Here is a 27,162-nt window from a genome sequence, read left to right on the forward strand (position 1 = left end):
AGGTAAACTATTATTAAGTTTTCAAACAGTTAAGAAGATTTATAACAAAGGGATTAGATTTTGTTGATAGCATTTTGTTAAATATGTCCATGTCACAAACAGATGTAAGTAACTGTGGCAATATATTACAAGGGTGGATATGTACAAGGCTTTGCTCTAAAATTATAATGTTCATAGAGAGAAAATAAAAAAATCTTGTATTCATATATATTATAAAAGCATCCAATTCTTTTACTATAATTTTTTATATAGTATCTGTTGCTATTTGAAACCTATTTGTTTTATAAATAATTGGCTGTCTGATGACCGTGGTGTTGTAAAAAATGTTAGGCTCTATAATAATAATTGCAGGAAAGCCAATTTTCGATATTGCTGGGAATATTTTTTAATAACAAATAATAAAAAGTGGCAACAAAGGACCCAGCAGAACACAACGAAAGAGTTATTGCAGAGGCATAAAGACAGACAGTCAGACTGCCCCTTCATTCTTTTATAGCTACAATCATTAAAGTTCTTTCTTAAACAAAGAGAAATCTGTACCAAGTTTCAAGTCTCTAGAACGTTACGTATTCAATCCCAAATGCAAAACCAAAACAAGTGTTCTTGACAATGTCCGTTTCTCATGTGTCAGGCAGAACAAAATCAACTGATCACTTTCTTGCATCTTTTACATCCCCCTTTTTCGACTCAGAATACTCAAACAATGATGTCATTTATAATTGATCCATCCTCGTACATAACCAAACTCATGCATGTATATAAATAATATGTACATAATGTATAGATTAAAAACTCTTTCTCAAAGATACCAAACTCAGTGTTAGTGTTTAATAAAGCCATGTTGGTGGTATAATGCATGGTATCATGGTAGTAAACATTTTACTTAAATATTCATCAATAAACGCTTTAATTATTTATGTCCAATAAATTTAAAATTGGAATATAAAAGTAGTTGAATTTTATATATATCTAATTAGAACCATAAAAATTATATTTTAAAATTTTAGATTTAAACAGAGCTATGTGTTATTGTTGATTGAAAGTATTTTATTACTCAATAATTTATTATGTTGTCTTATACGCAATCAGTTAATATATAAATTTTATTGCAATAGTTAATAAGTAATTAGTTAATATACAAGTTTATAAATGATGATGATGATGATGATGATGATGATGATGATAAATGACTTTTCTATCATCAAACCTTAATTTATAAGCCTAAATTGTATAAGATTTATGTTAAAATTTTGGAATTGAAATGAAGTTTATCATAGTACTTCCCAAATTAACAGGGTGTTTAAAAATTGTTAAATTATTCTATAGGTGTTTGTAAATTTTTGTTCAAATTATGAAATGCAATTTTATTTTTTATAGTGATCTATGTAACATTCAACCTCATAGAGGGGCTTTTTTATAAAAGGTTGTATTAAAAATCCGTTGTTTATTAGTAACTAGTCATTAATCGAAATTACTTGCTCAAAACTTAATAATCACATTGGAATATTTTAATTGCGATTCCAAATATTACAATTAAGCTAGACAATTAACTGTTAATTGTATCATGCAAACGCTTTTGGATAAGATAAATAAAATTCTTATTCTATTTTTGTATGCAATTTAAGATTTGCACCAAATTAAAATTTTTGAACCGTTATTAAATAAATTTTTTATATCATTTAAGTTTACTGGAACATTGTATTTGGAAATGTTTAGTATTAACTCTAAATTTTGTATTCCAAATAAAATTTTTAGTGGTAAAAATCTAGTTTTTGGGACCTTACAATTAATTTAAATGTAAGACTTTATTTTTTTGTAAAGGATAATGTAAAATGTAACTTTTTGAGAAACAATTTACCTTATAACACATTATAATCAAATATCTTTAAAGACTTCTAGTGTTTTGTGAAATTGTCTATACATAGTTTTAATAGCCTTTTAAAATTGTGTTTGTATCAATTTCAGCCCAGGTTACTTTTAACCTGGGTTACATGAATTCTTTGCCAATCTTTATCTTAAATTTAGAATAATAAAAAAGCATATTGTGATTGTTACACATAAGCTTTTTACCTCTATGCACTTGTGTGGGAATCTGCACAGCTGATTTATTCTTTCATATGGTTGGTTATATTGTTATACAGTAATAGCATTATCATTGAAGAGAAGATTTACACCTTTGTTTTAATGTACTCATATGTTATACTGGTTGTGTTTGATGGCAGTAACCTGTTAGAAGTAAGAACGAAGAGACAGTACTTTGCTCTGCAGTGCTTCTCTTCGCAAACTCACCACTGGTCTCCTTATTCTTTATTTATCAATCTCAATTAAAGAGGAAATATAGTTTGTGAAATTATTATTTTTCAAAAGCCATTAGCATGATCCTCATTTGAATTAACTATTAACCCTTTGAGTGCCAACGTCCGATTTTACCGGACGTTCGGGAAAAAGTCACTAAAAATTGTAATCTTTAATATTTTTAAATAATATCATATTGAAATGTTTGTGAAGAATAGTTCTTTTCAAAATAAATTGTTATAGTACACTTCCGATCAAACTTTAAATTATGAAACTCACATATAAACATTTTTGGTTGCCATAGCTACCGGAAACAATGTGACAATAGTTTCTTAAAAGTTGTATAACTTACTCATTATTGAAGATAATAATATAAATTTTTCAAGACTTACAGACAATTTATTGCATACACTTTCCAGTGATATGGACTAAGAAAAGGATATGAATTTTTTTGGTCATAATAATTTGGTTGAAAAATGAAATTTAAAAAAGTTTTGAATTTTTTTTAGGTAAGTCCATTTTTGGTATTCCTAAATTTAGTGTTATGGTAACTTTGTTATTTTATGTTAATTAAACAGAGTTTTCAGAGAAAAATAAAAAAAGAATCATGTTGATAGCTTATTAAATAATCGAACTGTGAATTTTTTACTAAAACCTTGCAAAATGCCTGCAAAAGGGCTGGCACTTTTAGGTACACCCACTAGAAAAATACCTGGCACTTTTCAGTATACCCACTCAATAAATACTTGGCACTCAAAGGGTTAATAGATAAACCGTGTTAATTAAGGCTAGTGTTTAATTAATTTCCACTGTGTGTGGTAAACTCTGAATAATTATACTGATTTAGAACACATCAGTTAAATTAAGAGTGATCTCTATAGAATTTTTCTTTTTCTAATAGAAATTCTCGCCTCATATTAGAAGAATACTTTTTACTATATTTGATGTCCTTGCCCCAAATGAAAGTATGCCGGGTTTTTGGACAATTACCATCGCTATATCTTATACAAATAGAACTTTACATTTCAAGGATTTGAATCTAGCCTTCTCTTCAGGTATCAAAAAACCAAAACCAGATTAAGTATACACAAAAAACTACAAACTAAACTGTATATGATGATGTACTTGTCAGTTTAAAAAGTTGACAACAGAAAAATTTGTATTTAAAAAAAGTAAAGAATGTATGTGGCGGTACAGATGTGTTAGACTGCACTGCACAACACGTCACATACACCTGAAAATGTGAGAGACTGATGAAAATTCAATATGGGCGCTTCCTGTAAAAATGTGGTATCATTTGAAATAAAAAAGCAAATGCCTTCAGTCTTAAATTAATGTTCTTGATCTTGTAAGTCATAGTGTGTTTGAATTTTATTGGCCGAGGTCTTTTTGAATGTTAACAGTTTGTCCAGGTTTTCTATGTAATTAATAATTTTTATTTTCAAGTTACATGTTTTCAAGTTTCAACTTTGGTTATGGTTGACTCATTGGTTGATCCACTAATTTCATGCATGAAGCTTCAACTAGTTTACATTTGAAAAATATATCGGCAGTTACATTATTCATGTTTTTTACCAAATGTAACAACTAGTGCTATTTACAATAATAAGCGTTAAAGTTTTATTCAGTTTTTCTTGTGGATGGTGCTGCATTAAAAGAAAAATAATGTCAAGTTGATAGCGTGGTAAAAGTAATGAAATTATTACATTACTGGTTTTAAAGCAGAATCTATTTACAGGGTTTATGATCGTAGTTTTTCTATCCAATCTAACCTACATTATGTCCTTAAAGGTTAGATTTCCCCAGTTACTGATCGATCCCAATTTAAGCGACCAGTGATTATTAGTTACAGGTGACTGCCATTGTTCACAGCCATCTTTGAATGTATATAGTCATAGCTGTTACCTGCATAAGCCAAATTTATTGTTGCCTTGAAACTTGTAATTTTAAAATGTATTTAAAAGATTAAAGGAATCAAATTTTGATTGTTATATATTTTATGCACTGTATATTTGTAAATATTTTAATTTATATATTTTATAAACTAAAAATGTATCTATTTTGTTATGGTTTGTATTTAGTTAGCAGATTCAAAATAAATTAATTAATCACATACGTTGTTGTCATATTTTCTTCATATAATAATACTTTGAATAGTACATCCCATAGGTTGATTAAAGTACTAGCACATTTGTTGGTACCAAACTTCAAAATATGAAAATAAATTTATATTATGTTCATAATAGAGAGCTGCTTGAGACTTTTTTCTTAATTGTATTTTTATTTTTGAATGAGGTCAAATCTATACCTTGAGTTAAAAACTGTTTAGAATATTTACAACAAAGTTTTAAGCTCAAAGCTAAACTGTGTAAGTGTATTTAAATTCTAGTAATTTAAAGGATTTAAGGTCAAATACTGCCATTTAAATACGAGTTGAAGTAATGTACATGATTACACAATCGCCATGTGAAGACATTGGTCAGAACCTGTCTAGCCACTAGGTATGGCCTGCCGAACTGAGAGGATAACTACCTGTTTAGTTAAGCAAAATGGTAGTCTACGACCTCTTAAGAGTAGTATAATATCCTGTCCACACACTGACTTACATGTAAAACTCACCCTGTATTATCGTGTCACACTTTTGAATACAAGACCGTTTGGTTTCTAAGATAATTAAAAAGACATATGAATGCATTTCGCACAAGTGCTTGTAGAAGAAATAATATGGATTTCTACAAAATCTTCCTAGACATTTAAACAAATAAAGTGTAACGATTTTAAGGGTGTAAAAAATAGTCAGTAATTGAATCATACACAAAGACAGTTTATTTGCAAATAATACAGTTCATTCATTTTAAAATAAAAAAAAAACGTTCAAGTACTAAGTGTAATACTGTAAAAAAGGCTGTAGTTCTATTATAGAGGTGGACAATGCAATTACCTAAGCTGAAAGATGAATGCATTCGTCATTGAAAGCAAAAAGCAGAAAATAAGGAGTAATATAACACTGTTATCAAATAGAATATGTGCTGTTGTCGTTAAAGCACCTTTAAGGGATGTTATTATAGCTGCCACAACATCACTTTCTTGCTCCGTACGAAACTACAAAGTTGACACAATCCATCAGTAGCAATATCCAAAAATATAACAAACCATATTGTTTATCTTAGCACATACAACCACTCTCAGAATCTTGCTGATCGTTCTGAGGAGAATGCTGAGTCTGCAAGTCAACAGCTGAACACAGGTTAAGGACTTTTCTTATGTAAAATTCAAAATGTTCTTCTGTTGATATAAATACTTACATTCTACTCGTAATAAACACTCCTATTAACTGAAAAAGGGTAAAAACATCAATATTCATCAATTTGCAAGACATAATGGAATAGTGCTTACCTGTCAAAGAATAATATAAATGGGTAAAAGAAGAATAACCGAACAGTAGTTTGTTTATAATATGTGTTTAACTAGGATCTCTTTATTTAAGAGATCAACGGTCAACTAAGGAACTGTCATGAAAGTACGTGGTGACGTTTTACCTGGACGTTAAAAACAGAACGTTGTTGTCATTGCATTTTTGAAGTTGCTACTGCAAGTTTGTTGTTTGCTATTTTGAATGTGGTTCAGTTGGTATGGCAGGAATTAGTTCAAATAATAGTAAGGATGTTTTATCAATTTTAGATTTATTTGGATGCGTTGTAAGTTAAGCCTTCAGCAGTATTTTTTTTTTTTTTTTTTTTTTTTTTTTTTTTTTTTTTTTTTTTTTTTTTTTTTTTTTGAGAATAATGGCGTTTTTTTTGTGGAATCAATTTATCAACCACAATCTGACATGATAAATCAGAAGGTTCTGAAGGCAGTTTGGTAAATGAAGATTGATCGCTGAGGTTGATCAAGGTTGGCGAGACTGATTGCACTGACTGGGGAGCAGCTCTGTGTGTGCCAAATAAACCCAGCAGTCTGCAACAACGCTGAAAACTCAGCACTTAAAGGGTTAATATACTGACCCTGGTTGATCAGAGGAATTTTGAGATTGAACGTAGTCAATGGTAATGGACAAGAAGTCTAAAAAAATTAATAATGATTTTCAGTCGAAGTACACCAACTAAATAAATTGCACAATGCCACTTTAACTGCCTTACAGAATTTACTTTTATTATAAAAGAAGTCAACCCTCTCTGCCTGATAAAAAATACTATCCTGGATCATAAAGGATGTGCTGGACCCTGAGGACATCATCGTTGAGATTTGAGTTGCCATAGAGTACTTTGTGGAAAACACAACTCTACCAGATGACAATCTTCATGATCAAGAGTTGAAGTTCTTGCCTTACACCTTTCTCAAGGCTGGCATAGGCCCTAGAAAACATGAAGGCTATCCAAGAACGAAACCTTCTCTGAACTCTCAACAGCAGATGACGGAGGCATGTTCAAGAAAACATCTTACAAGTGACTTATACAGCATCAGTCAGGTCTCTTTTATAAAAGTATCTCCCAACCTACTTCCTAAGCCAAAGATTGCATTATTCTTTAAATACTGCAAATTAAGCTGTGTTTTCTTTTTAGGTATATCAACAACAGAACTCAAACAAGCTCACTGTTTCATTAATGAAGTGCCACGTCACTTGGTTACTGTTTTTTTTTTTTTTTTTTTTTTTTTTTCACCAAAGATGGTTAGTTCTCTTCAGTGAAGATAAAAGATTTCAAGAATTTAATTGTGTTGGAAATTCTTTGTTTCAAGTTTGTGATAATTTTTGGAACTGTTCCGACTCAGTGTGAACTGGAAAACTTAGATGATAGTCTTGATTGTCTGGGCATTAGCAAGGAACTGAAAAATTTCATTTTTGTCTGTCTATCTATTCACACAGTACCTTGAGAGTAAACTGAATTATAGGCTTGTAATTTTTCATGAAGCTTAATTCATTTCTCTATACACAACATCGAGTTTGATGATTGTGCATGTCACTCCATGGGATGTAACCAAGCATTAGTGGACATCTTTACATTGGTCTTATGGCCCTTTTTTTGTTCTCTGAGGACAAGAAGCTTATAAACCACAGTAGACTAGACCTATCGAATTGCCCTTGCACCCCAGAATCTGGACATTTGCGGTCAGTGATGTGCCGCTCCTGGACATCCATAAGGTTGCCCAGATTTAGGTGACACGTCGGTTTTTGCTGTGCCCAGTGGTGGTTGTCTTATGGCCTTGATGGCAACAAAAAATGACAGAATAAACAAATTTGTGAAAAATCTGAGCACAATGATACGACGTGTGCCATAGCAACATGTGTAGCCTAATTGTCAACAAGATATCTCAAGAAATACATCTTTGGTAGTCTTTAAATTTTGTACAAAACTTCATTTCTACTTAGACAGGAAGAAGTTCTATTATAGCAGATGTTCATCAAAGGGATTTGGCTGAGCATCATTGAAGCTCATCACTCAATAGGCTGACACAATTCCCCATTTTTCTGCTGAGGGGTTGTAAAAATGTCTTTTCTGTATGATTGTCTACCTGTCTGTCTGTAGGACATTTCAAGAATGAAATGAGCTATAGCTGGTTTTGCATCCAGCTTCAACGAGGTCTGTTACACAATGTACAATGTGTTGTACTCACCTTGATTATTATACTGACTACCAAGAATGTTGGTATGAAAGGGTAGACTAGCTCTTCCAGGTACATTTTCTGTAACTTTGTTTTTGTACAAATTCTCAACTGCCTAATCTTTTTCTAACAAATGATTTTCAGCTTTACTAATCTGTCAATAAAATTATTACAATTCTAATCAATTTAATTAGTGATTCTGTAGATTCAGGAACAACCAAAGCTATCCATTCTTACTTTAAATTTAATGACTAAAACAAAAGTTAGATAGTGTTAAAGTTTGAGGAAATATCCCAGACGTTCCCAGGAATTTATTTTTTTTAGGAAAAGATTGAAATAGTTAACTTTAATCCTCTCCAAGTCGAATTACCGAAACGTATTTCCGGGTGCTACTGAGCTGAATTGATTGGGCCTCTCCATCGTGGAAGAACCCACTCGTGTTTTTATTATTTAAACAACTCTGCTCAAACAAAACTGTTACATATTAAACATCATTGTATTCTGTATAATACAGTGACACTTGAAAAATTATAAAGCCTATGAGGTACACTAAATCTAAATATTCAGTTGTAAAAGAAATTTTTGTTTGTATTGTTACATTCGAATAAGACTACATGCCTTGTACAAATAACTGTAAAAACAACATAACAATACGTCAGTAAAACAGTAGCTGTAGAAGTTACAATAGGTTTAATAATTCTATAAAATAGCAAAAGAAGTGGGAAGGAATTTTGATGAAAAATGGCTAAATCACTGTTAATGAAGGGATGATAAAATGTTTCATATATTACTCAGATAGCATCATTAGGCATGACAACATGCAATGAATGAGGACAGCAGTGCTGTCAATAGATATTTCCATTAGCAGTTCCAAAAGTAGCCGCACGATAGCAGAAAGCAGAAAGCAGTGATAAAGCAGTTGGTGGTGATCTGTTGTGATTGAACGTTAGCACCAGGCTCCCTGCCATGGCGATCGCCAAAGAGAGGGTTAAGTGGGTGGGTCGATTAGAATTTTTAAAATTGTTTATCAGAGTTAAATTTATATTGTTCTATTGTCAAAAAATTATAAAATTAGGTCTTCAATACCCTATATCTCTTGTGGGGTCTGAAGTTTTAGATTAGATTAGATGTTAGAAGGAATGCCTTAGCATACCATGGCTAATTATGGTTACAGATCACTGCGTGGTATCAGAATTTCATCAGAAGACAATGCCTAGAGATCCAGGACATAGCTTTTGTTCCATATACCTATTTGTTTGTCCCTTCTTTGAAATATGTGATTAATACTAAGTGTGTTACTGTTTCAGTTTTTATTACAGCAATTTTCCAATAATTACTTAAGCTAGTTTATAATATTAATGAAAGTTATATTTTTTGTTATATTTCAGGGTTAAATAAAAATAAAATTATAATATGATTTAAAATGAATTATATATTAGCATATTTTATAATAATATGCTACAATGGCTAGTCCCTCGAGCGACAGGCTTCGCTAAGGCTCAGAGAATCGTCTGAGTTTTCTAGTTCAAACTGTGTCAAAATATTTCCAACAAAAACACAAACTTGAAACAAAGAATTCCCAACACAATTAAATTCAGCTCATGGATTAATATATGCTACAATACTAGGTAACAATAATGTTACATTGTTCTTATACTATTCTGTTTTGCAGCAAAAATAAATTACAATGTATATTAAAATTGTCCACCAAATATTCATCTATTGCATAGTAAAATTTGTTGGTCAAGAATTGTTCAAAATTAATTTTAAAATTATTTAAGTCTCCAATAAGTTTTAGTTTCTCGGGAAGCTTATTAAAAATCTTCATATCCATATAAAGAGGTTTCAGCCAAAGTCAATGTATGCTCAGGAAACAAAAGTTACTTTTCCCCTTAGTACTATAATTTTACTGATTCTATTAATCTATCAAGAAATGATACTTATACTTTACGTTAAATAAGCATTTTTGACATTCAGAGGAGATAGCACTGAGATCTAGTTTTTTTTTTAAATCAGTTTGCATGAAGATAATTTCTTGGAGAAAGTTGAAATCCTAACAAACTTCTTTGATTGTAAAAATACACTTAACATTAGTTGATTTCCCCCAAAACTCCACATCATGGTTGATTACGGAATAAAATAAAGAATAATAAACAATTTCTTGAGTTTGAAGATCAACACACTACCTCTTAAAATCAACACTTGATAGCGAAAAATGTTCAATATTTGAGATAATTTTGAAATATAAGGTTTCCAAGATAGATTTTGATCCCACATTACACCTAAAAAGTTGTGTTTCTATTATTGCTGTTTATTCGTTCAAGGATATGATCTTAGAGTTAAATAGTTTTTTTATTTTGAAAAGTACTTAACTTGACAATTTATATTTTTGGACTGTTCATTCCAAAACCATAATGATAATTGGTCAAGGTTATTTTTATTGCATTTGTTAGCAAATAATTGGCCTCCAATTTTACCATAGAAATGGTGTCATCTTCATCAGTCACAATACTGAGCCCTGAGGCACTCCACTGTAATCTTTTGCCAAGATGAAAACAATTTCCTTCCATTCTGGTAAATTAATGTTCTCGGCTTTATGTTATGAATACAAGATTTTATCCAGGGCAAAGATTTGTGTAAGAAATTACAGAACTTTACTTTCGACGATACTTTCCTCACCAGACCATATAGTCGTAATTAGATTATACAGGCAGAATGTGAAAGTATAGGTATAAAAATGTAAATTAAAGGAAAATTAAAAAGGAAAACTTATTAAAATAAATAATTTTATTTCAATATGTTAAATGTAGTATATAAATACCCTCACAAATAATAGTAATCAATAAATTATAAGAAAAAATCACTTCCTGCATGGGTTTGTAGAATGTTTTTAGTTTGTAATGGTGATTAAAAATTGCTTGTTATATAGCGTTCTTGAACGATGCAATGCTTCACAAGGCTTCAACATGCACAGCTACTTTCTGAGTTGCCGGATTCATTGGGCGTGTCTTTCAATACCACTTCTTGCACTAAGAAATCAAAGTTAAGGAAACAAAATAAACAAAAGAAAATTTTAAAATAATCAAATAACTAAAAATAACATTAATCTCAAATCTACATCAGTTGTTACAGGTAAATCACAATCCATACCGATAGCACTGTTAAAAAAAGTAAGAAAAGATCTAAGTATTTCTTTTTCATCTAATATTTCTTGTATTTATTTGGGCTTAATACAGTGAAATGATCTTTCAATGCATGAGAGAAGCCTCCTTCAGAAAGGTTTTTAAACAAAACTGTTTCCATTTCTTTTTTAAGAGACAAGTATTTTCTTGCCTACTTCAAAATTACATCCAAAAATTTGTCATGCAGGAAAAATGTGACAAATGAGCATTACACAAAAGGTTTGTTTGGAAAGTAAATTGTTGAGGCATCCCCATGCCCCCATTGGTAGGAGTAGTGGCACTCTGCACTATTGTTCAAAATGGCTGCCCTAATCAACTCTCTGGCTGACTATGAAGTTAGCAGTGCCATTAAATTTCTTTTGGCAATTAAAATGCAACGGGTGAAAATTTACCATGGAATCTTTTCTGTATATGGAGAGCTACATACAATACAGTTAAAAAATTGTGCAATTGTTTTAAGAAGGTTGAACATGTTCACAACGAAAATCAAAGTGGTCTGTGGTCACCGATTACTTTGTTGTACCAATCAATCAATATTTTAGAGAAATTGCAGGTTCACAATCGCAGATCTTTCACATCATTTTCTGCAGATATCCAGAACAACAGTGTAAGAAATTGTTGATGAAACTTTTGGATATCGTAGAGTTTGTGTGCCCAATGGGTAGCCAAACTCTTGATTGGATGAACTCAAAACAGACAGTGGGACCAACTTTAAAGTTTTTTACCCGGTGTCATAAAGACTGTTGACAAGTGTTTTTATCCAATAATCACTGATGAAGAAACATGGGTTTGGCAATCTTTGAAGTGGGTTCACACCTTGCCTGCAGAAACCACCTCAATTTGTTTCGTTTACATGCGGCAGAGTTCTACTTAATTAGTATTAAAAGGTTGTACCTAAATATGACAAGTGCTTAACTGTAAATAGTAAATATGTTGAAAAATAGTTTAGAACTAATCTTTCAAATGTATATGATAAAGCTGTAAAGTTACATATTTTTTATTAAAGTAGCTTACTTTCCAAGTCACCCTCGAAATTTATTTTGGACTTCCCAACTCATAATTTTGATACATTACATGCAAAATAAAAAAATAGAAAATGTGTAATGAATTTTGCCCAATATGGTTAATTAGGGTTTAAATTTAAAGAAATTAATTGTTGAATTTGAATACGCCTTTAAATTACTGCCCAAACAGGAGAAATTTATATTTAATAATATAAATTTTTTAAAGATATAAATTCAAAACGTATTCAAATGATGTATACAATTTAAATTATTTTTTTAAGAAGTGTGGGTTAAAAAGAATTCAAAATATTACTTACAACCAAACTTAATTGGATGAGAAATTTTAAACGGATAAATACATTATCTATTCATACTCAAAAAGGATAATACACTAAACATATAATGTTTATCAATATCATTACAATTTAAGTTTTTTTTTTTTTTAGAAAAGCCCAAATATATTGTCCATACCACACAAAATATATGTATGCTCTTTTGGACAAATTAAATATAAAACACATGTACACAGGTATGAAACAAAATTAAGCCTCTTTCCGGATATGAATAAGCTTCAAATTTGTTCCATGCCCAATATATGTGGCATAGCCATGCTTGAATTAAACATTTTCTAAGGGTGAAGGTGGGAAAACAATCAAGCACAGTTAGCAAGAAAAGATCCACAAGAAAACATGGTGCCAGGTTTATACCTATATACAAATACATTCTGGGAACCGAAATTAAGGCCTAGAAAACAAGTAGACATGAAGCAGACAAGGCTATCTTCCACTTTCAGCTACAAATATTAACAATAAAATTATTTTAATCAAAAGGATACTGTCTTCTGGAGGTTTGTTTTCTGTTGAATCCATCCCAGGCAGAGCAGCTGCTACTCTTCGAAATAACTGGAAATCATAACACAAAGTTAAAACTGATTTAGTTTTAATACAGCAAAAATTTTAGTGATTTTTATTTTTATTCTACAGCTGGTATGAAGAGAACTTTCGTAGCCAAAGGCCCATCTGAATTGGCAACGACAAATACTCGTTACTTCATTACTTCTGATTTTAGGTAGTAAAATCTTTATTGTTTAATCAAAATAATTAGTTTTTTACATATATAAACAAGACCTTACTAAACTACAAAACATTGAAAGTACTATGAGAAAATTTATGAACATTAGGTCCAGCAATTGTGTCAGCAAGAACGTTTAGGAAAAGACCTGAATAAATAATTTTTATTTTTTATAAACTATGTAGTGTGGCTTCAGCTAAGGTTGGAATTGGGCAGTCCCATGAGTCAGCCGACTGACTATTATATAATATAAGCCGACTATTAAACTGTTACCAAACTAGTTCATGAAGTCTTGTACAATTAATTATATTTTTTCACTTAAATTTGTCAATTAAATTGAATATAAAACCTGTAAATGGTTTTTTTTTTTTTTTAAAAAAAAAAGGAGAAGCCGATCTCCTTTTTGCCTTATTCTGCCCGTCCTCATGGGCCACTGGCCTGTGCGAGGATCTTATCAAACAGAATAAGGGGGAGAGTCGATACCGTACAAGGTCGATGGTACTGATAAAAAGTGCAACGGTCACAGACAGGATTCGAACCTGTGCTATCTCTAACTCAGACTCAAAGTCCAGCGTCTTAGACCACTCGGCCATCGGCACTCCGGTTATACCTTTAGTTGTAATGAGCTGTTTAAATGATATACCCTTACCATAACAAACCTGTTGTAAGAGGAATAATATTACAGCGATTTATTTTTATTCACATGATGTGTATGAGTTGTTGATAAAAACAAAAAAGTACATACATTTTACAAACTTTGATAAAAGCACAGAACATATTAAAAACACATCAAACTACACTACAAGTTAACCTTACACTACAATATCAAGAGTCTTAGAGAAAATAGAATCAGCAATCAATATTTGAGTTCAAAAACAAATATACTATAAAGCCGCATGCTCACTATGTCGAACGGCATAGATCGGCTTTACTGGTGTGCAAGTATGGACACGTAGTCAGCTTGTGCCGCCATGTCCTGAACCCAGGCAGGAGTGGTCTAACAAAAAGGTTTCACATTTGATCCAGGCGTACCTTGATATTCCTGCATTTTGGAACCACAGGGTACCGGAATAGAAAAATAGAAACAATACTTCATAAGTGCACCAACAGCGATTTTTAATACAACTGTGTTATTCAACCTTGCTGTACTACTAAAAAAAAAAAAACTTTACCGTACGAGCTGGCCACTCGGTATGGTGGGGAGAATCAAGAATCTTTATTAGTCATCATAACATCATTAAAATGTATTGACATCGTCACCAAAGCTTAATAAGTAATAAGGGATGCAGCATTATAAGCACATTCAACAACAATACATAACAGAGAATGCCTTATCTTATTTTACATGCAATAATGTTCTAAATGTTTTTAGTAGTTTCACTTACTTGTTTAACATTATATCCAGCCTTAGCACTAGTTTCTATAAACATAACATTAAGCTCCTTGGCCTTTCTCTCGCCCTCCTCAGTGGACACCTGTCTCTTGTCAGAAAGATCAGTCTTGTTGCCGACCAACATGATTATCACGTCACTGCCCCGCTCCGTCCGCACGTCATCGATCCACTTGGAGGTTTGATGGAATGAATTTGCATCTGAGACCGGACAAACATTCTGAATCAACGAATTTCATTGAATACAAGTGTAACTCCTTGTTATTAACAAATTGGTCCATGTCTATTGTCTACAAACTATTGCCGATCTCCAAAACTGAAGGTATTGCAAAAGGCAACATAAATAGGAACCTAAGTCACTTTACACAAGTTAAAAGGCATTTTATTTATATTTTAAGGGGATCCCTTCTGTGTCATTGGCATTTTTAATTATTAAACTAAACGTTTTTACAGAAAAACAGTCCAAACTCACTTGCAAATTTTTATTGACCTGGAGTTTGTTTCAGGAAACGGTTTAGTGTAATACAACGTTTTTCCAAAAGACTAATTATTTTTGTTGTATATTACCAAAATAGTACATAGGTAATTCTTTTGTTGATAATCTGAAAGTTTATTTATTTAGGGTAAAGATACGAAAGGAGTTTCAAATTACTACCCTTTCAAACTTGTCACACTGTGGTCATAATTTTTTTTTACTTTTCTTGTGAGAAACCACTATATTTTAGAGTGTAAAACAATAAATTTATAAAGCCTACAAAAAACCATTTACGATTTTCTCAAATAATAAAACCCAAAATGGCTGACTGAGCATTTTGACAGACTGGTGAGAAAAGCGAATGGGAAAACCTGTGAAATACGTCATTTCAAAATTACAAAACTTTCTTTTGACTTTTCTTGAATATTATACAATGTTTAGTACTGTATTTAAAAAAAACTTACTATATGATAATTCCTCACTAAATACCATAGTCTATTATGTAAAGTACAGTTTGGTTAATGCCTAGTTATAGCAAAATATAGTGGTAAATACATGGTTAAAGAATAATTTTGAGCTTTGAAAATAAAGTTCTAAATTCAGCTTGATATGTTGCTTACTTAACTAAAGCCTTCGATTGCACTTAACAGTTTGCTCTTGGAGAACTTAAAACTCATTAACAGATTTAAGTTTTAGATCTGAAACTAGCAACCATCTTCTTATTTTTCTGGAGACAGCCAATGGTGATTGAAAGTTTTTCGAAAAGCTTCCTCAGTCCCTTAAAACAGTTTTTAAACTAACTTTATTAAATGATTGCTCAATCAATAGTTTCGGTAACTGTTGCAATCCTGAAGGGTAGCTGGTGCTGCAATATCATCTAAGGGGTAGAGTAGTGGACTATATTTTAAATTTATAACATGTGCAGTAGAATTAAATAACATTTTGTACACCTTCATGATGTATATGTTCTGACAACCTTTTAGTTTCTCATATTGGTGTGTTTTTAATTGCAAATCTTAATTTACCTTCTGGACAAACCTTGTACTCTATAAAATAAAAGATCTAAAGTTATACCGACTTAGTGAATATTGTTGCTGAACTTCCTGAATAGCAACAAGTAATACTTACTGGTAATATCGTATACAACTACAGCAACCGTGGAATCTCGTATGTAGGAGGGAATCAGACTGCGGAACCTCTCCTGTCCGGCTGTATCCCACAACTGCAGTCTCACCTGTCACAGGATGTGTGTAAATAACTCTTACGAAGCACTGTACTTAACAACTATGTTCAACCCTCCTTTACGATAATAAGAAACTCCCAGAATGATACACTGGTTTTTGTTTTTGTGCACCATTATTCAGATATTTTTTAAAAATACATGCTAAATGCTAAGTTATAAGTATTACATAAAAAAATTTTTGTTAGAAACTAGAGAAAAATGCAAATAATAAAAATATGTACTTTTTATTTGTACATAAATTGAGAAATTTGTATTGTAAATTTTTTGTTTTCTAAGTTTCACTCCATGTAACTTTCACATGACCTGAGATAGTAAGATACTGTAAATGTACAACATGTACACAGCTTTGAAGTGAACATAAAGTTTATAGCAAATATACACTTATTTACAACTTTTTTGGCAGTGTGTATCCATATTGGTGTTTGATGAATTCTTTAGGCAAGAAGAATATTAGATAATGAAGAATTTTTTTCACAGTTACTATCAATTTTTGCAAACCAACTCACATTCCACTGGTTTATAATCATCCAGACTACCTGACAACAAATCATCACATCTCACGACATGTCATCATGCACTTTGTTAGCCGATATGTCACTTTTGTCATCAGAACTAATATTTTCATCATCCAATAGTTCATGTATATCATTTGAACAACGAGGATCACCCATTTCACAACATAACAATCAATTATAAAAAACTAGTCTATATAATAACTTAGCTACAAAGAACGTCAAGGCCATGCAGCGCGTCACCAGCTGCATAGTCCGTCAGCTGTATGCTGTGAGGCATTTTTATCGATATCAGCTGATAACGAGTAATATTATGAATATAAATTACATAAAATAAATTGATATTAATGAGTAGAGGATTCAACTGGTGCAAGTTATGTCTTTATAACTTAAACGGTTTTCACGTAATAATAGCGGAAAGTTGACCGACGACTGTGCCGTCTTTATCAGTTCACAAGCGGTATTGATGAACATCTGTGCCGTCGGTCATCAATTGGAGGATTAAGAATGTTTTTTAATTTGAGGTAAAGTACATTGATTCATGAAGCAATCGCTCAGTGGTTGGATAGAGATCTAGGAAATGTTGAGCAACTACTTGTTTTGGGTATTACTGTTTATTTTTAGCAATTATTTGAATACATTCCTGTTTCATGCATGCATGTATTTGCGTATGCATATGTGTTTACATCATAAGATTGTTTACGAAAGGGTACTTTTAATTGTAATTTTTTTTTAATTACGATTTCATAACCCCTCATAATCCGGTTCACTCTGTAGAAAGACATAGTTTTGCCTTATACGTAGAGCCAGTGGTAGTCATTGGAAAAGATTCTCATTACCACATGTAGGCCTACCCAATACCGTCTCACAGCATGTACGCATATAGAGACAGATATGGGGTTTGTTTAACTCATTTCATAATCAAGTAGTCATATAATAAATAATCAAAACTATTTGGAGAATTCACATAAAAACCTTCACTGTGACATAAATCATGTACCTACTTTAGGAGGGCCGGAATAATAGTAATGTGCATCCACCGCAGTCAATGGGTTAATATAACAAATATAAACAGTTACAATATTTCAACTAACAGTACACAGTAAAACACAATGAACTAAATAACATAATTTGATATAATAATAAACTAATTAAAATAAGTAAGATAATAATTAACTATTTAATAAGTTGAGAATAATTTACTTACAGTTCTATCTTCCAGATACATGGTTTTTGACAGAAAATCTATTCCTATTGTAGCCTAAAACGAAAAACATTTTTTGTTAGTATTAGGAATTATTTAGATCACTGGTGTAGTGCCTTACTTACAGTGATGTCAAGTTAGAGGCAATGCTGTAATGAAACATAACATAAATAGGATTTTTCACAGTTCTGTACATCTCTTAAATAAACTCTTAGTTTAATTTTTGTAACAAATTATTTTTCTAGTTTTCTACTAATATTTTAATCTCTAAAATAGTTATACAGTACAAATATATCAATGCAAGCCTGGGGCAAATAAACTGTTTCTTAATGCGTTCAAGGCTGAGATATATTGGTTGGACTTTACATGAATAAAGAAGATTAGTTTCTTGCGATAACACTAGTAGTAAAATTATTGGTTGAGATCTCTTTAGATTATCAGCAAATATAAAAGTCAAACAGCCTTTTAATCATACTATGGGTTCCATATTGAGCTCTTGTCACATAAATTCTGATTAGAAATCTAGTTAAAACAGACTATAACTCTTCAACAATTGCATACATATTCCATGTCTGGCGTGCAGTAAAAGTAGTGAGAAAACAAATCAAGAAAGAAATCAAGAAATCTTTATTGTCTTTAAGCACTTGACAATGCAATGGACAACGTCACTTTTTCTTATATCTAAAAGGCCGAAATCATGTTGTGTAGTTAAACTTTTTCCAAAATTAGATAAAAAAAATTGATTCAACCATTGACAGAGTAACTGCACAAGAAATAAATAATTGTGTTTTATTACCAGGATAATATTATTTTACCTCATCTAAAACTATTAATTTTATTTTAAAGTGTTGTGAAGTTTAAAAAGAGAGGTAAAAAAAGTGTGGTGTAGAGTATAAGGAAGAAAGGAAGGAGAATGCTTGTCAACAACGACAAATGAATTTATCAACTTCAAAAATAAATATTGTACATTTTCATTCCACACAAAGAGCACTGTAAAAAGTGTTCCTATGTATTTTTTTGCTGATGTAACATCTACTGATATTCTTTTTATTTCATAAGGAAATAATTGTATTTATTTCGTAAAATGGTATATCACTTCAAGGATATTTAGGGCACTGATTTGCCAAAGCGAGGAAAGCTATTTGGCATCTAGTTCAGTATAACCAATCAGTGCGTTATAGTTTGCTTTCTGTGGTATGAATCAAGTCCACCCATAATAATTATTGCCACTGTATGGTTCACAAAGTTAAAAATATTTACTCCTTTTCATCACGAAAAGAATAGGTATCAGATAAAAAGTTGTTTAAAGTTTGTTATTGACAATAGAAGGTTTTTGAAAGGATAAAAAATTTAGAATAATTGCCATCGTTATATGATACAAAAAGAGAATAACCTTACATTTTGAGGATTAAAATGTAACTCCTTCTTCAGGTGAATAAAGCCCTAAGGCATTAAAAAACTAAAAAATGTAGTAAGGGACTGCTACTAAAAGTTACTGCCGACTGTAAGACTAAGAATACTAAAGACGATTAATTGTAGTATTTATTAACGTGCTCCCATTGGACCATTCAACCAAAATATAGTTCTCATGCAGCTAAATCGTTTTTGTTTTGCACCACAAAGAAAACAAACAGAGCATTGTTAGATGATTAGTACTCATGCCTGAAAACCACGTAGCAGAAGTAGATAGGTTCCAACATCCTTGACACACTACTTATGAGTGTACAGGTACTATCTATCAGGACTGGAATTATCTTTATTCTATTATTTTACACAGTGAACATAATTGGTGTCATGACATCAAAACACAAGTTCATTAGGTATAAAATTACAATAACAGAACTATATATTATTATTATTATTATTTTTAAGAAAACTAAACTATACAATAGATCCTAGACTTGCAGAGAGACGGTCTATGTATAAAATTCAACATTTACTCATAGATGGGAAAAACTAATTTAAACTCATTTTTAAATCCAATTGTTTTCATAAAATTCAGAGAAGGAATACAATGATAAATTTATTAAATGATCTTTAAGTTTTTATTTTTCAACATTTAATACTTTTCTATTTGGGAATAAATTATAAAATCATGCTCCCATATATTTTGGTATTTTACATAATAATAATAAATTATGTTGGGTTACATCAATGTTATATTATATTTTGTATTATATTGATGAGTGATTCAATGATTCACTCAATAGTGAAGTTTTATAAATATATCCACTATATACATTCACGATTCAATTAGAGCTGCTATTAGAGCAGAATTCAATTTTGAAATTATGTTATATGTGTGTTTGTTCCATTACGATAGAATAAAAAAAACTACAAACAATAATCATAATTTTCTTACACTGCACAAAATGGAAGACTCTGATAATATACCAGGCTCCTACGTCTATTATAAGACATGAGCTTTCATTTGGTGTTGTTCATTGACAAGTTGTTCTTTAGTTTAATTTTCTTTTTATTGTGGATAATCTATCTACAGTGTAGCTTTGGTCCATTTGCCACATTTCAGGCTTGTCTCCGATGACTATTAGTCAGTGAGTAACAATGCTGTGCCCAGCTAGAGTTCGAACCCGGGTCTCTGGGGTAATAAGCTGTAATATTAACCACTGCTCAGCTACCAGAGACAGCTGGGACTACCCCATCATCATCTGTACTGAAGCTGCTCACCTATGTCTTATATTTTACACACCATGTCCGTACGGATGATTTATCTCTTGTGTAACCAATACAAACAAAGGTAGAACCTTCTACAACTATTTTCAACAATAGTATCATGGATGAATACTCTAAACAGTGTAGGCTACGAATGGTCACCTTGTTTAACTACAAATAATACAAAAGAGTTAATTCACAACCAACAAGGTTTTAGCTATTACAATAGTCATACCTACAAAGTATCCCTTATACATTATAAAAAATATACATAATATAACCTACACTGTCAAAGAGTGTAAAAAGTAAAGCCAACTCACCTGATAGGTATTATCAAAACTGTCATACATGAACCTTGTAATGAGTGAAGTTTTCCCCACTGAAAAATCAAATAAACACTTTAATGAAATGTTACAAATAAATTTACAATAATAGCTTGAATTAACAAATTTTTTTAACTATTTAACTGAGCATTTTGTTTTCTTTAAATTAGACTAATACTACGAATAATTACAAAGTAATATAATATTATGTTCAACAAATTAAAGACATTTTGGTAAGTCCAAATTTTTCAACTTTATAATTAATTTAAAATCAAATTAGTTTTTTTTTAATTTTCTTCAGTAAAACATTTAAGGTAAATACATGGATTAAAATTCTTTATTGCCAGCATAAACTATGGGATAAATGACAAAGGTAATATTGTTACTGTGAAGTTTTTTATGTAATTTTTGCCTTTTTTATTATTAGATTGAAAAGATTAAAACGATAACTTACATTTATATAATTGAACATATCAAAAAAACTAAAAATTGTTCTTTAAACATACTTATAATTATTTACGTTGTAAACACTTAATTTCAACCTTCCTAAAACCAAAACTAAAGTGTTTTCCATAATGGAAATTTATTAAATAAGTAAATAAATAAAAATGCCTATCACAAATTGGTGGGCTCTTGCCACAAAGAGTGAGCTCTAAACCACTCTCACTAATTCTGTATTATACACTGTACACACAGTCTGTATTATATTACATTTACATTTTTTTTTATTATATTAGTCAAGTTAGAAATTTGATTAAAAACTTGATCTTTTTTTGTCTAACATAAAATGTGCAAAATCTGAAGATCCCATGATTCAAGAATTATCTATAGAGATTACAGCTTTCATATATATTTCATTGTCCGAGAGAACTGTCCACTAATCACAAGAATTTTATGAACTATAACCAGCAAATCAAATTTATTATCTTACTACATGTTTATAGATTATCCTATATCAATCAAATTTTAATCTCATTTGATATAGAACTGTACATTGAGTACTGTCACTGTGGTAATACTTAAGATTACTTTCTAACAATAACTGGGTTATAAATGATCAATCAGTGCTAATTTTAGCTTACATCATTTATTGGAAACTATAATATACATATACAACAATAATAAAAGTAGGGTAAAACAAAGGTAAATTAAACTATTCCAAAATCAGATATTAGAGTTAAAACATCATCTACAAAAAATTCATTTACAGAACAATAGGTTGTGTACATTAATACTGGTTCAATATTCTAGACAATATGCTTGGTTTATTAAAAAAATTCTGATATTTTTAAATTTGATTAAAAATTTTATAATTTTACAGAATTTCCACCACGTTTCTTCTTGTATGTCAACAAACTTTGTTGAAAACCTATTCTTACTCTTTACATAAAACTTGCACATTTCTAAAACAATTTCATGGCAAAATAAAAATATTTGCAGACTTAACGTAGTATTCATTAACTAGTTCATTATGTTAAATTCTTATTGATCTTTTCTGAAGTACAGAAATGTCAGCCTATTAAAAATATTCAATGTTGAGCCACGAAAAATAATGAAGCCATAGGACATTATATAGTAGTCTTGATAATTCGAGCCCCGGTAATCCAAGATTCCATGTAATCCGAGGCACCTTAGAGTATACAAAAATTGTAGATTGTTTATTTAATCAGTAAAGTAGTCCATGTCAATCCTGAGGTGAAGCACCTGAAATTTGTTTATGGCATGCTGTATACGAGTCGGTTGTGAGTTGTTTAGTGCTTTATTGAATTTTTGAGTAGTACGATCAGTGGGCAACAGCAACTGACTGCTCGGATGATTCACGCATTATGAAAAATAGATCAGTGTTGCTCTTTCTGCCACTTTAACCGGTTTGAGTTTATTCGCTATTGTTTTATGATTGTCAGGCGTTCAATTCAGTTGAGTAGTGCGTTTGTTATTTTTTTTATACGTGTATTGTCGCTAAGTGTGTGGATTACTTTTTGTGTCATTTTTGCGAACTATCTACATCGTTTCGACATCAGTGTACCTGATGAGACAATGAGAATGCCACTTCATCTTGATTACATTTGTTTGTAATCCAGGTGTCTCTGATGTCGAAATGATGTAGAAAGTTTCTTTTTTAGCTTCTTCATCGCCGATTATTTTGGATCTCAACAGATGGATGTTGATTCCAGATTCCAGGAGGTAAATCTGTCACAGTGTTAGACTTCAGACAGTGCAATAAGAGGAAGGTGAACTGGAGATGAACTTCACATTGTTGTAGAATCAACCCTTCCCACCATTGCTATACACTTCCAGTTTTTGTAAGAGGATTTTTCGGTTCATGCAATCAAATGCTTCAGACAAATTGCTATAGAAGAAAGTTTTTTGTAACAGTTTTCGTATATTAAAATTTGTCCAAAGGACTATGACATATTTTTTCAACTATTTTAATACATTTATATTCCTGAAAACAAGGTTAATATATAGAAAAGTTCAGATGTAACATCTCTCAAGTGATACACCATGTTAAAACTTGTTTTTTTAATGGGAAATAACCAAAAATAAAGATTATTGTACGCAACTCTACTCTCAAATAATCATTGTTATGACTATTGTTCATTTCAGTTTAATTTATTGTGACGACAAGGGCTCATTTCCTGCCATCTGAAATAGAGGGGAAGGTTAGTGTGTGATGCCTCGGTGATGAGTCAGTGAGTCATTGTATAGTTGCATCATGGGACTTCCCTCCTGCATCCATGCAGCCCCATCCCTCAGCTGAATACTGGTAGACTACTAAGGATGAGTTACAACTATTGAAGGAGCAGTATGTCACACTATAATGTTACATACAGTACCATTCAAATTATACCCAATAAGACAGTAATAACAAAGTTCCAAATTGTTAGCCCTAACCAAATTTATATTTACTAAATTTTAAATGCAATGATAAGCTGTTTTACCTCAAATTAAAGCTAACTTAAAATCAAGAATATTTTTTGTTTTCAGTATCCCCAACTATTTCAAAATGGTAGCCAAAATCTTAAAAAAAGCTTAAACTAAAAATTAATTACTACTATCTAGCTTCAATAAATAAGTAAAAAAATAGAATGATAAATAAGTACAAAAAGTTATAATTAAATAAAAATTCAGAGAAAAGTTTAAATTGTGCTATCTGAAAGGAGATTTGTGTAATTAATGTATGGTTTGTTGTAAATTTATTACACTTGTGATAGTTCTGTATTCAATTCAATTCAATATTTTTTACATTCAATGTTTTCTTGTATCCTAACTATTTCATAATGGCGTCCGGACAACATGTTTTTCAGTCTTATTGTTGAGATGTGATAAGAAATTCTGGAGTCATATGAATCTTTATTGCTAATAAACAATAAACAATTCCATATAATAGCATCAGCACATAAATGAATAATAATAATAAAAATAATAAAGATAATAAAGTAGGCTAATAATAAATACAAAACTAGTAGACATTGTAAAAAGTAATTCTGTGCTAATGTTGTTAAGTTTACATCTATATTAATCACAATGATTAAAAAATCCCGAACGTACAATGACATGAGATACCAACATCTGTTGCACCAAACTAGCAGATATCCCTCAACCCATCATGCACCAAATCTGAACTGGTAAAAGAGCCAAAACCATTTTTAGGATGATGATCCATGTATGGGAATATAGATGTTGTCATTTTCACAAAGATCACACTAGTGAAGTGACTGCAGTATAATAAGAGGCCACAACCACAAACAAATCATTGATACTTATAATTATCTAAACTACTGAAACCAAAATGTCTCACTGAATTACATTACGCTGAGGTGAACCTTATGAATGGCCAGCCCAAAGCCCAGATCTGACTCCATGGAATTTTTTTGTGGGGTTAAGTCAAAGAAGAATTGTACAAAACTAGGTCAAAAACCTTTTTTACTAGATCTCAAAAAACAGAGTGCAAGAAGCGTTAACAATACTTCCAGCACACATGCTGCAAGATTCAGTGGCAGATGTCCGACGGCGACTGAAGAAATGTGTTGTACGAGAATTTATCCCACAATGAACGAGAATTTATAGGGATAGAACCTAATGAATTAACCTTTCTTTTTATACCAGCCACAATTTTTACCATAAAAAATTAAATATTTGATTAAAAATATAATATGAGTATTGATTTATTAAACAGCCTTATTATAAGTCCATAATAAACCATTAAAAGAGAAATTGATAATTATAAAATGTTGACAAATTAGTTATAACGATGAAACTAAGGCAGTCTAGGGTGGATGACAAAAAGCTAATTTAAAATTTTCCTGAACTGATCCATGTTAGGTGGAGATCTGACATTAAGAAGTCCGATTTAACGAGATTGCAAAAATTAAACTAACTCACTACAAATGTAACATTTAGACTGATAAACTAATAAAATAATAAACTTGCTAATTAAAATTCTTATTATACAACCCAATTATTGGGTACTACTCACTCCTTATCTATTATTTGTTATTAAGCTATACATATATTATGTACATGTTATAAATATAAAAATTTAAAGATAATCTATACAAGTGCTTGTAACATGATCTGAGCTTGAATTTGGGTACTATCTATTTTTACGACAGAAGTGCTGGCAAGGCATCACCAAAACTGTTTTTAATGGCCATGGGCATTTCCGATCAGTACTTTTCCGACCTCAGATCACATTGGACAATCTAGAACGTGATCTGAGGTCGAAAATGTACTGATCAGAAAAGCCCCTGGGGCCACGCCCCACTTCTGGCATAAAAAGAAACATACCTTGAGATAATACCAAAATTCAAACTCAGATCATGTAATCACTTGTACAGGTAATCTTTAACTTTGGTACTACTAATAAAATATTTACTATAACCTAATCTTAACCTAATTATATCGCATAATAATATTCCATAGTTCAATATTTCCATTCCTAACCCCATTGCTTGCAAGAAATGGCCTCGGCCTTTACTGTTTACCTAGCAATCTAAAGCCAGAAAATTGTTATGAGAACATCAAATCATTCAACCCAGCTGTTTCTGAAACAACAGTATCGCAGTAATAGGTTACTACAGAAAAACCAGTTACTGACACTAATACTGCCCACAGGTAATAATCGCAAGAACAATAGTTAAATACATGCTTTATTTGTGTGACAAGGTATCAGACATGTTTGTCTTTCAAAGTAGTTAAAAGTCTGTTTATATTGTACTAATTTGTTTGTTATATTTCATAAATACACGTAAAACAGTTTGTATATTCACTAAAACATTAATTTTTATACCTACTTTAATTTGAAATACCTATAACGTAATTTTATCGAGGATTCTTTACTCATGAATATTGATGATTTGATAATCATGAATATCGATCATTCAAATGTTGGACGCTTATTATACCGCAGCCATAAATACTAGGCCTAGCTCATTGAATAATTTTATTTTTTAAGTTACCAGTTTTGGTATACAGATGATAAAAATGATGTTTCATGTTTTAGTTTTTATGTTGGATACCAATAGACTTATTTTAATACATTCAAGATTCTGATTTTTTGGGTGCCCATACAAGCTTCAACCATCTGAAGTTTATCTTACACTCACAGTCTGTAAGTGGAATTTCTGTATCATAGCAGTTACAATAATGTTGGCTTTTACATTAATAATGTAACATATCCTTTCCAACATAAAATATTTTACAGCTAACATGTTATTTCCATTACATAGTGATTAAATAGTCCCATAACAATTTCCAATTAGTCCTCCAACTTTCTCTGTTTCAACAAAATAGGCTTTGTTATAGATTTTAAAGGTATCCCAAATCAAATTGAATTTCTGCTATAATTATTCTGTTTTCCTTCCTAATCCTAAATGATTTAATAGTAATTTGAGATAAAACAAAACATAATGAAAATTAAAATCTACAAAATGAAATGAAAATAAGAAATTTTACCACTTTGTTCTCCTAAGAACACCAGTTTGAATTTTCTGAGAGGATTTCCGAAATCCCCAGAAGAAGACATCTTGACACACTCTTTTAATATATTGCCAAATGGAAACGTTTAGAGCATTTGTAACAATTTAGAGCACTAATTAACTATAATTAAATATTACTATTATATGTAAAGCAAAGAAAATGACAGTGACAGAATCAATCTTATCACAGAGTTTTGGCCACGTTTGC

General features: G+C 31.0%; 1 protein-coding gene across 2 annotated transcripts; it reads right to left on the reverse strand.

The window, feature by feature from the left end:
- Positions 1-5,098: 5,098 nt before the first annotated feature.
- Positions 5,099-27,162, reverse strand: LOC124363300 (ras-related protein Rab6). Of its 2 annotated transcripts, none has more exons than XM_046818527.1 (7): positions 26,932-27,162; positions 20,971-21,029; positions 17,981-18,034; positions 16,147-16,252; positions 14,539-14,744; positions 12,918-12,984; positions 5,099-5,532 (listed from the first exon to the last, which is right to left on the reverse strand). In XM_046818527.1, exons 1-7 carry the CDS (start codon positions 26,999-27,001, stop codon positions 5,462-5,464), a joined length of 633 nt encoding a protein of 210 aa, XP_046674483.1. In that variant the 5' UTR covers positions 27,002-27,162; the 3' UTR covers positions 5,099-5,461. The 2 variants fall into 2 exon arrangements, with proteins under 2 accessions (XP_046674483.1, XP_046674484.1); XM_046818528.1 differs by lacking the exon at positions 5,099-5,532 and adding an exon at positions 10,666-10,925.

Source organism: Homalodisca vitripennis, chromosome 5 (assembly GCF_021130785.1).
Source record: "Homalodisca vitripennis isolate AUS2020 chromosome 5, UT_GWSS_2.1, whole genome shotgun sequence".
Taxonomy (NCBI): Eukaryota; Metazoa; Arthropoda; class Insecta; order Hemiptera; family Cicadellidae; genus Homalodisca; species Homalodisca vitripennis.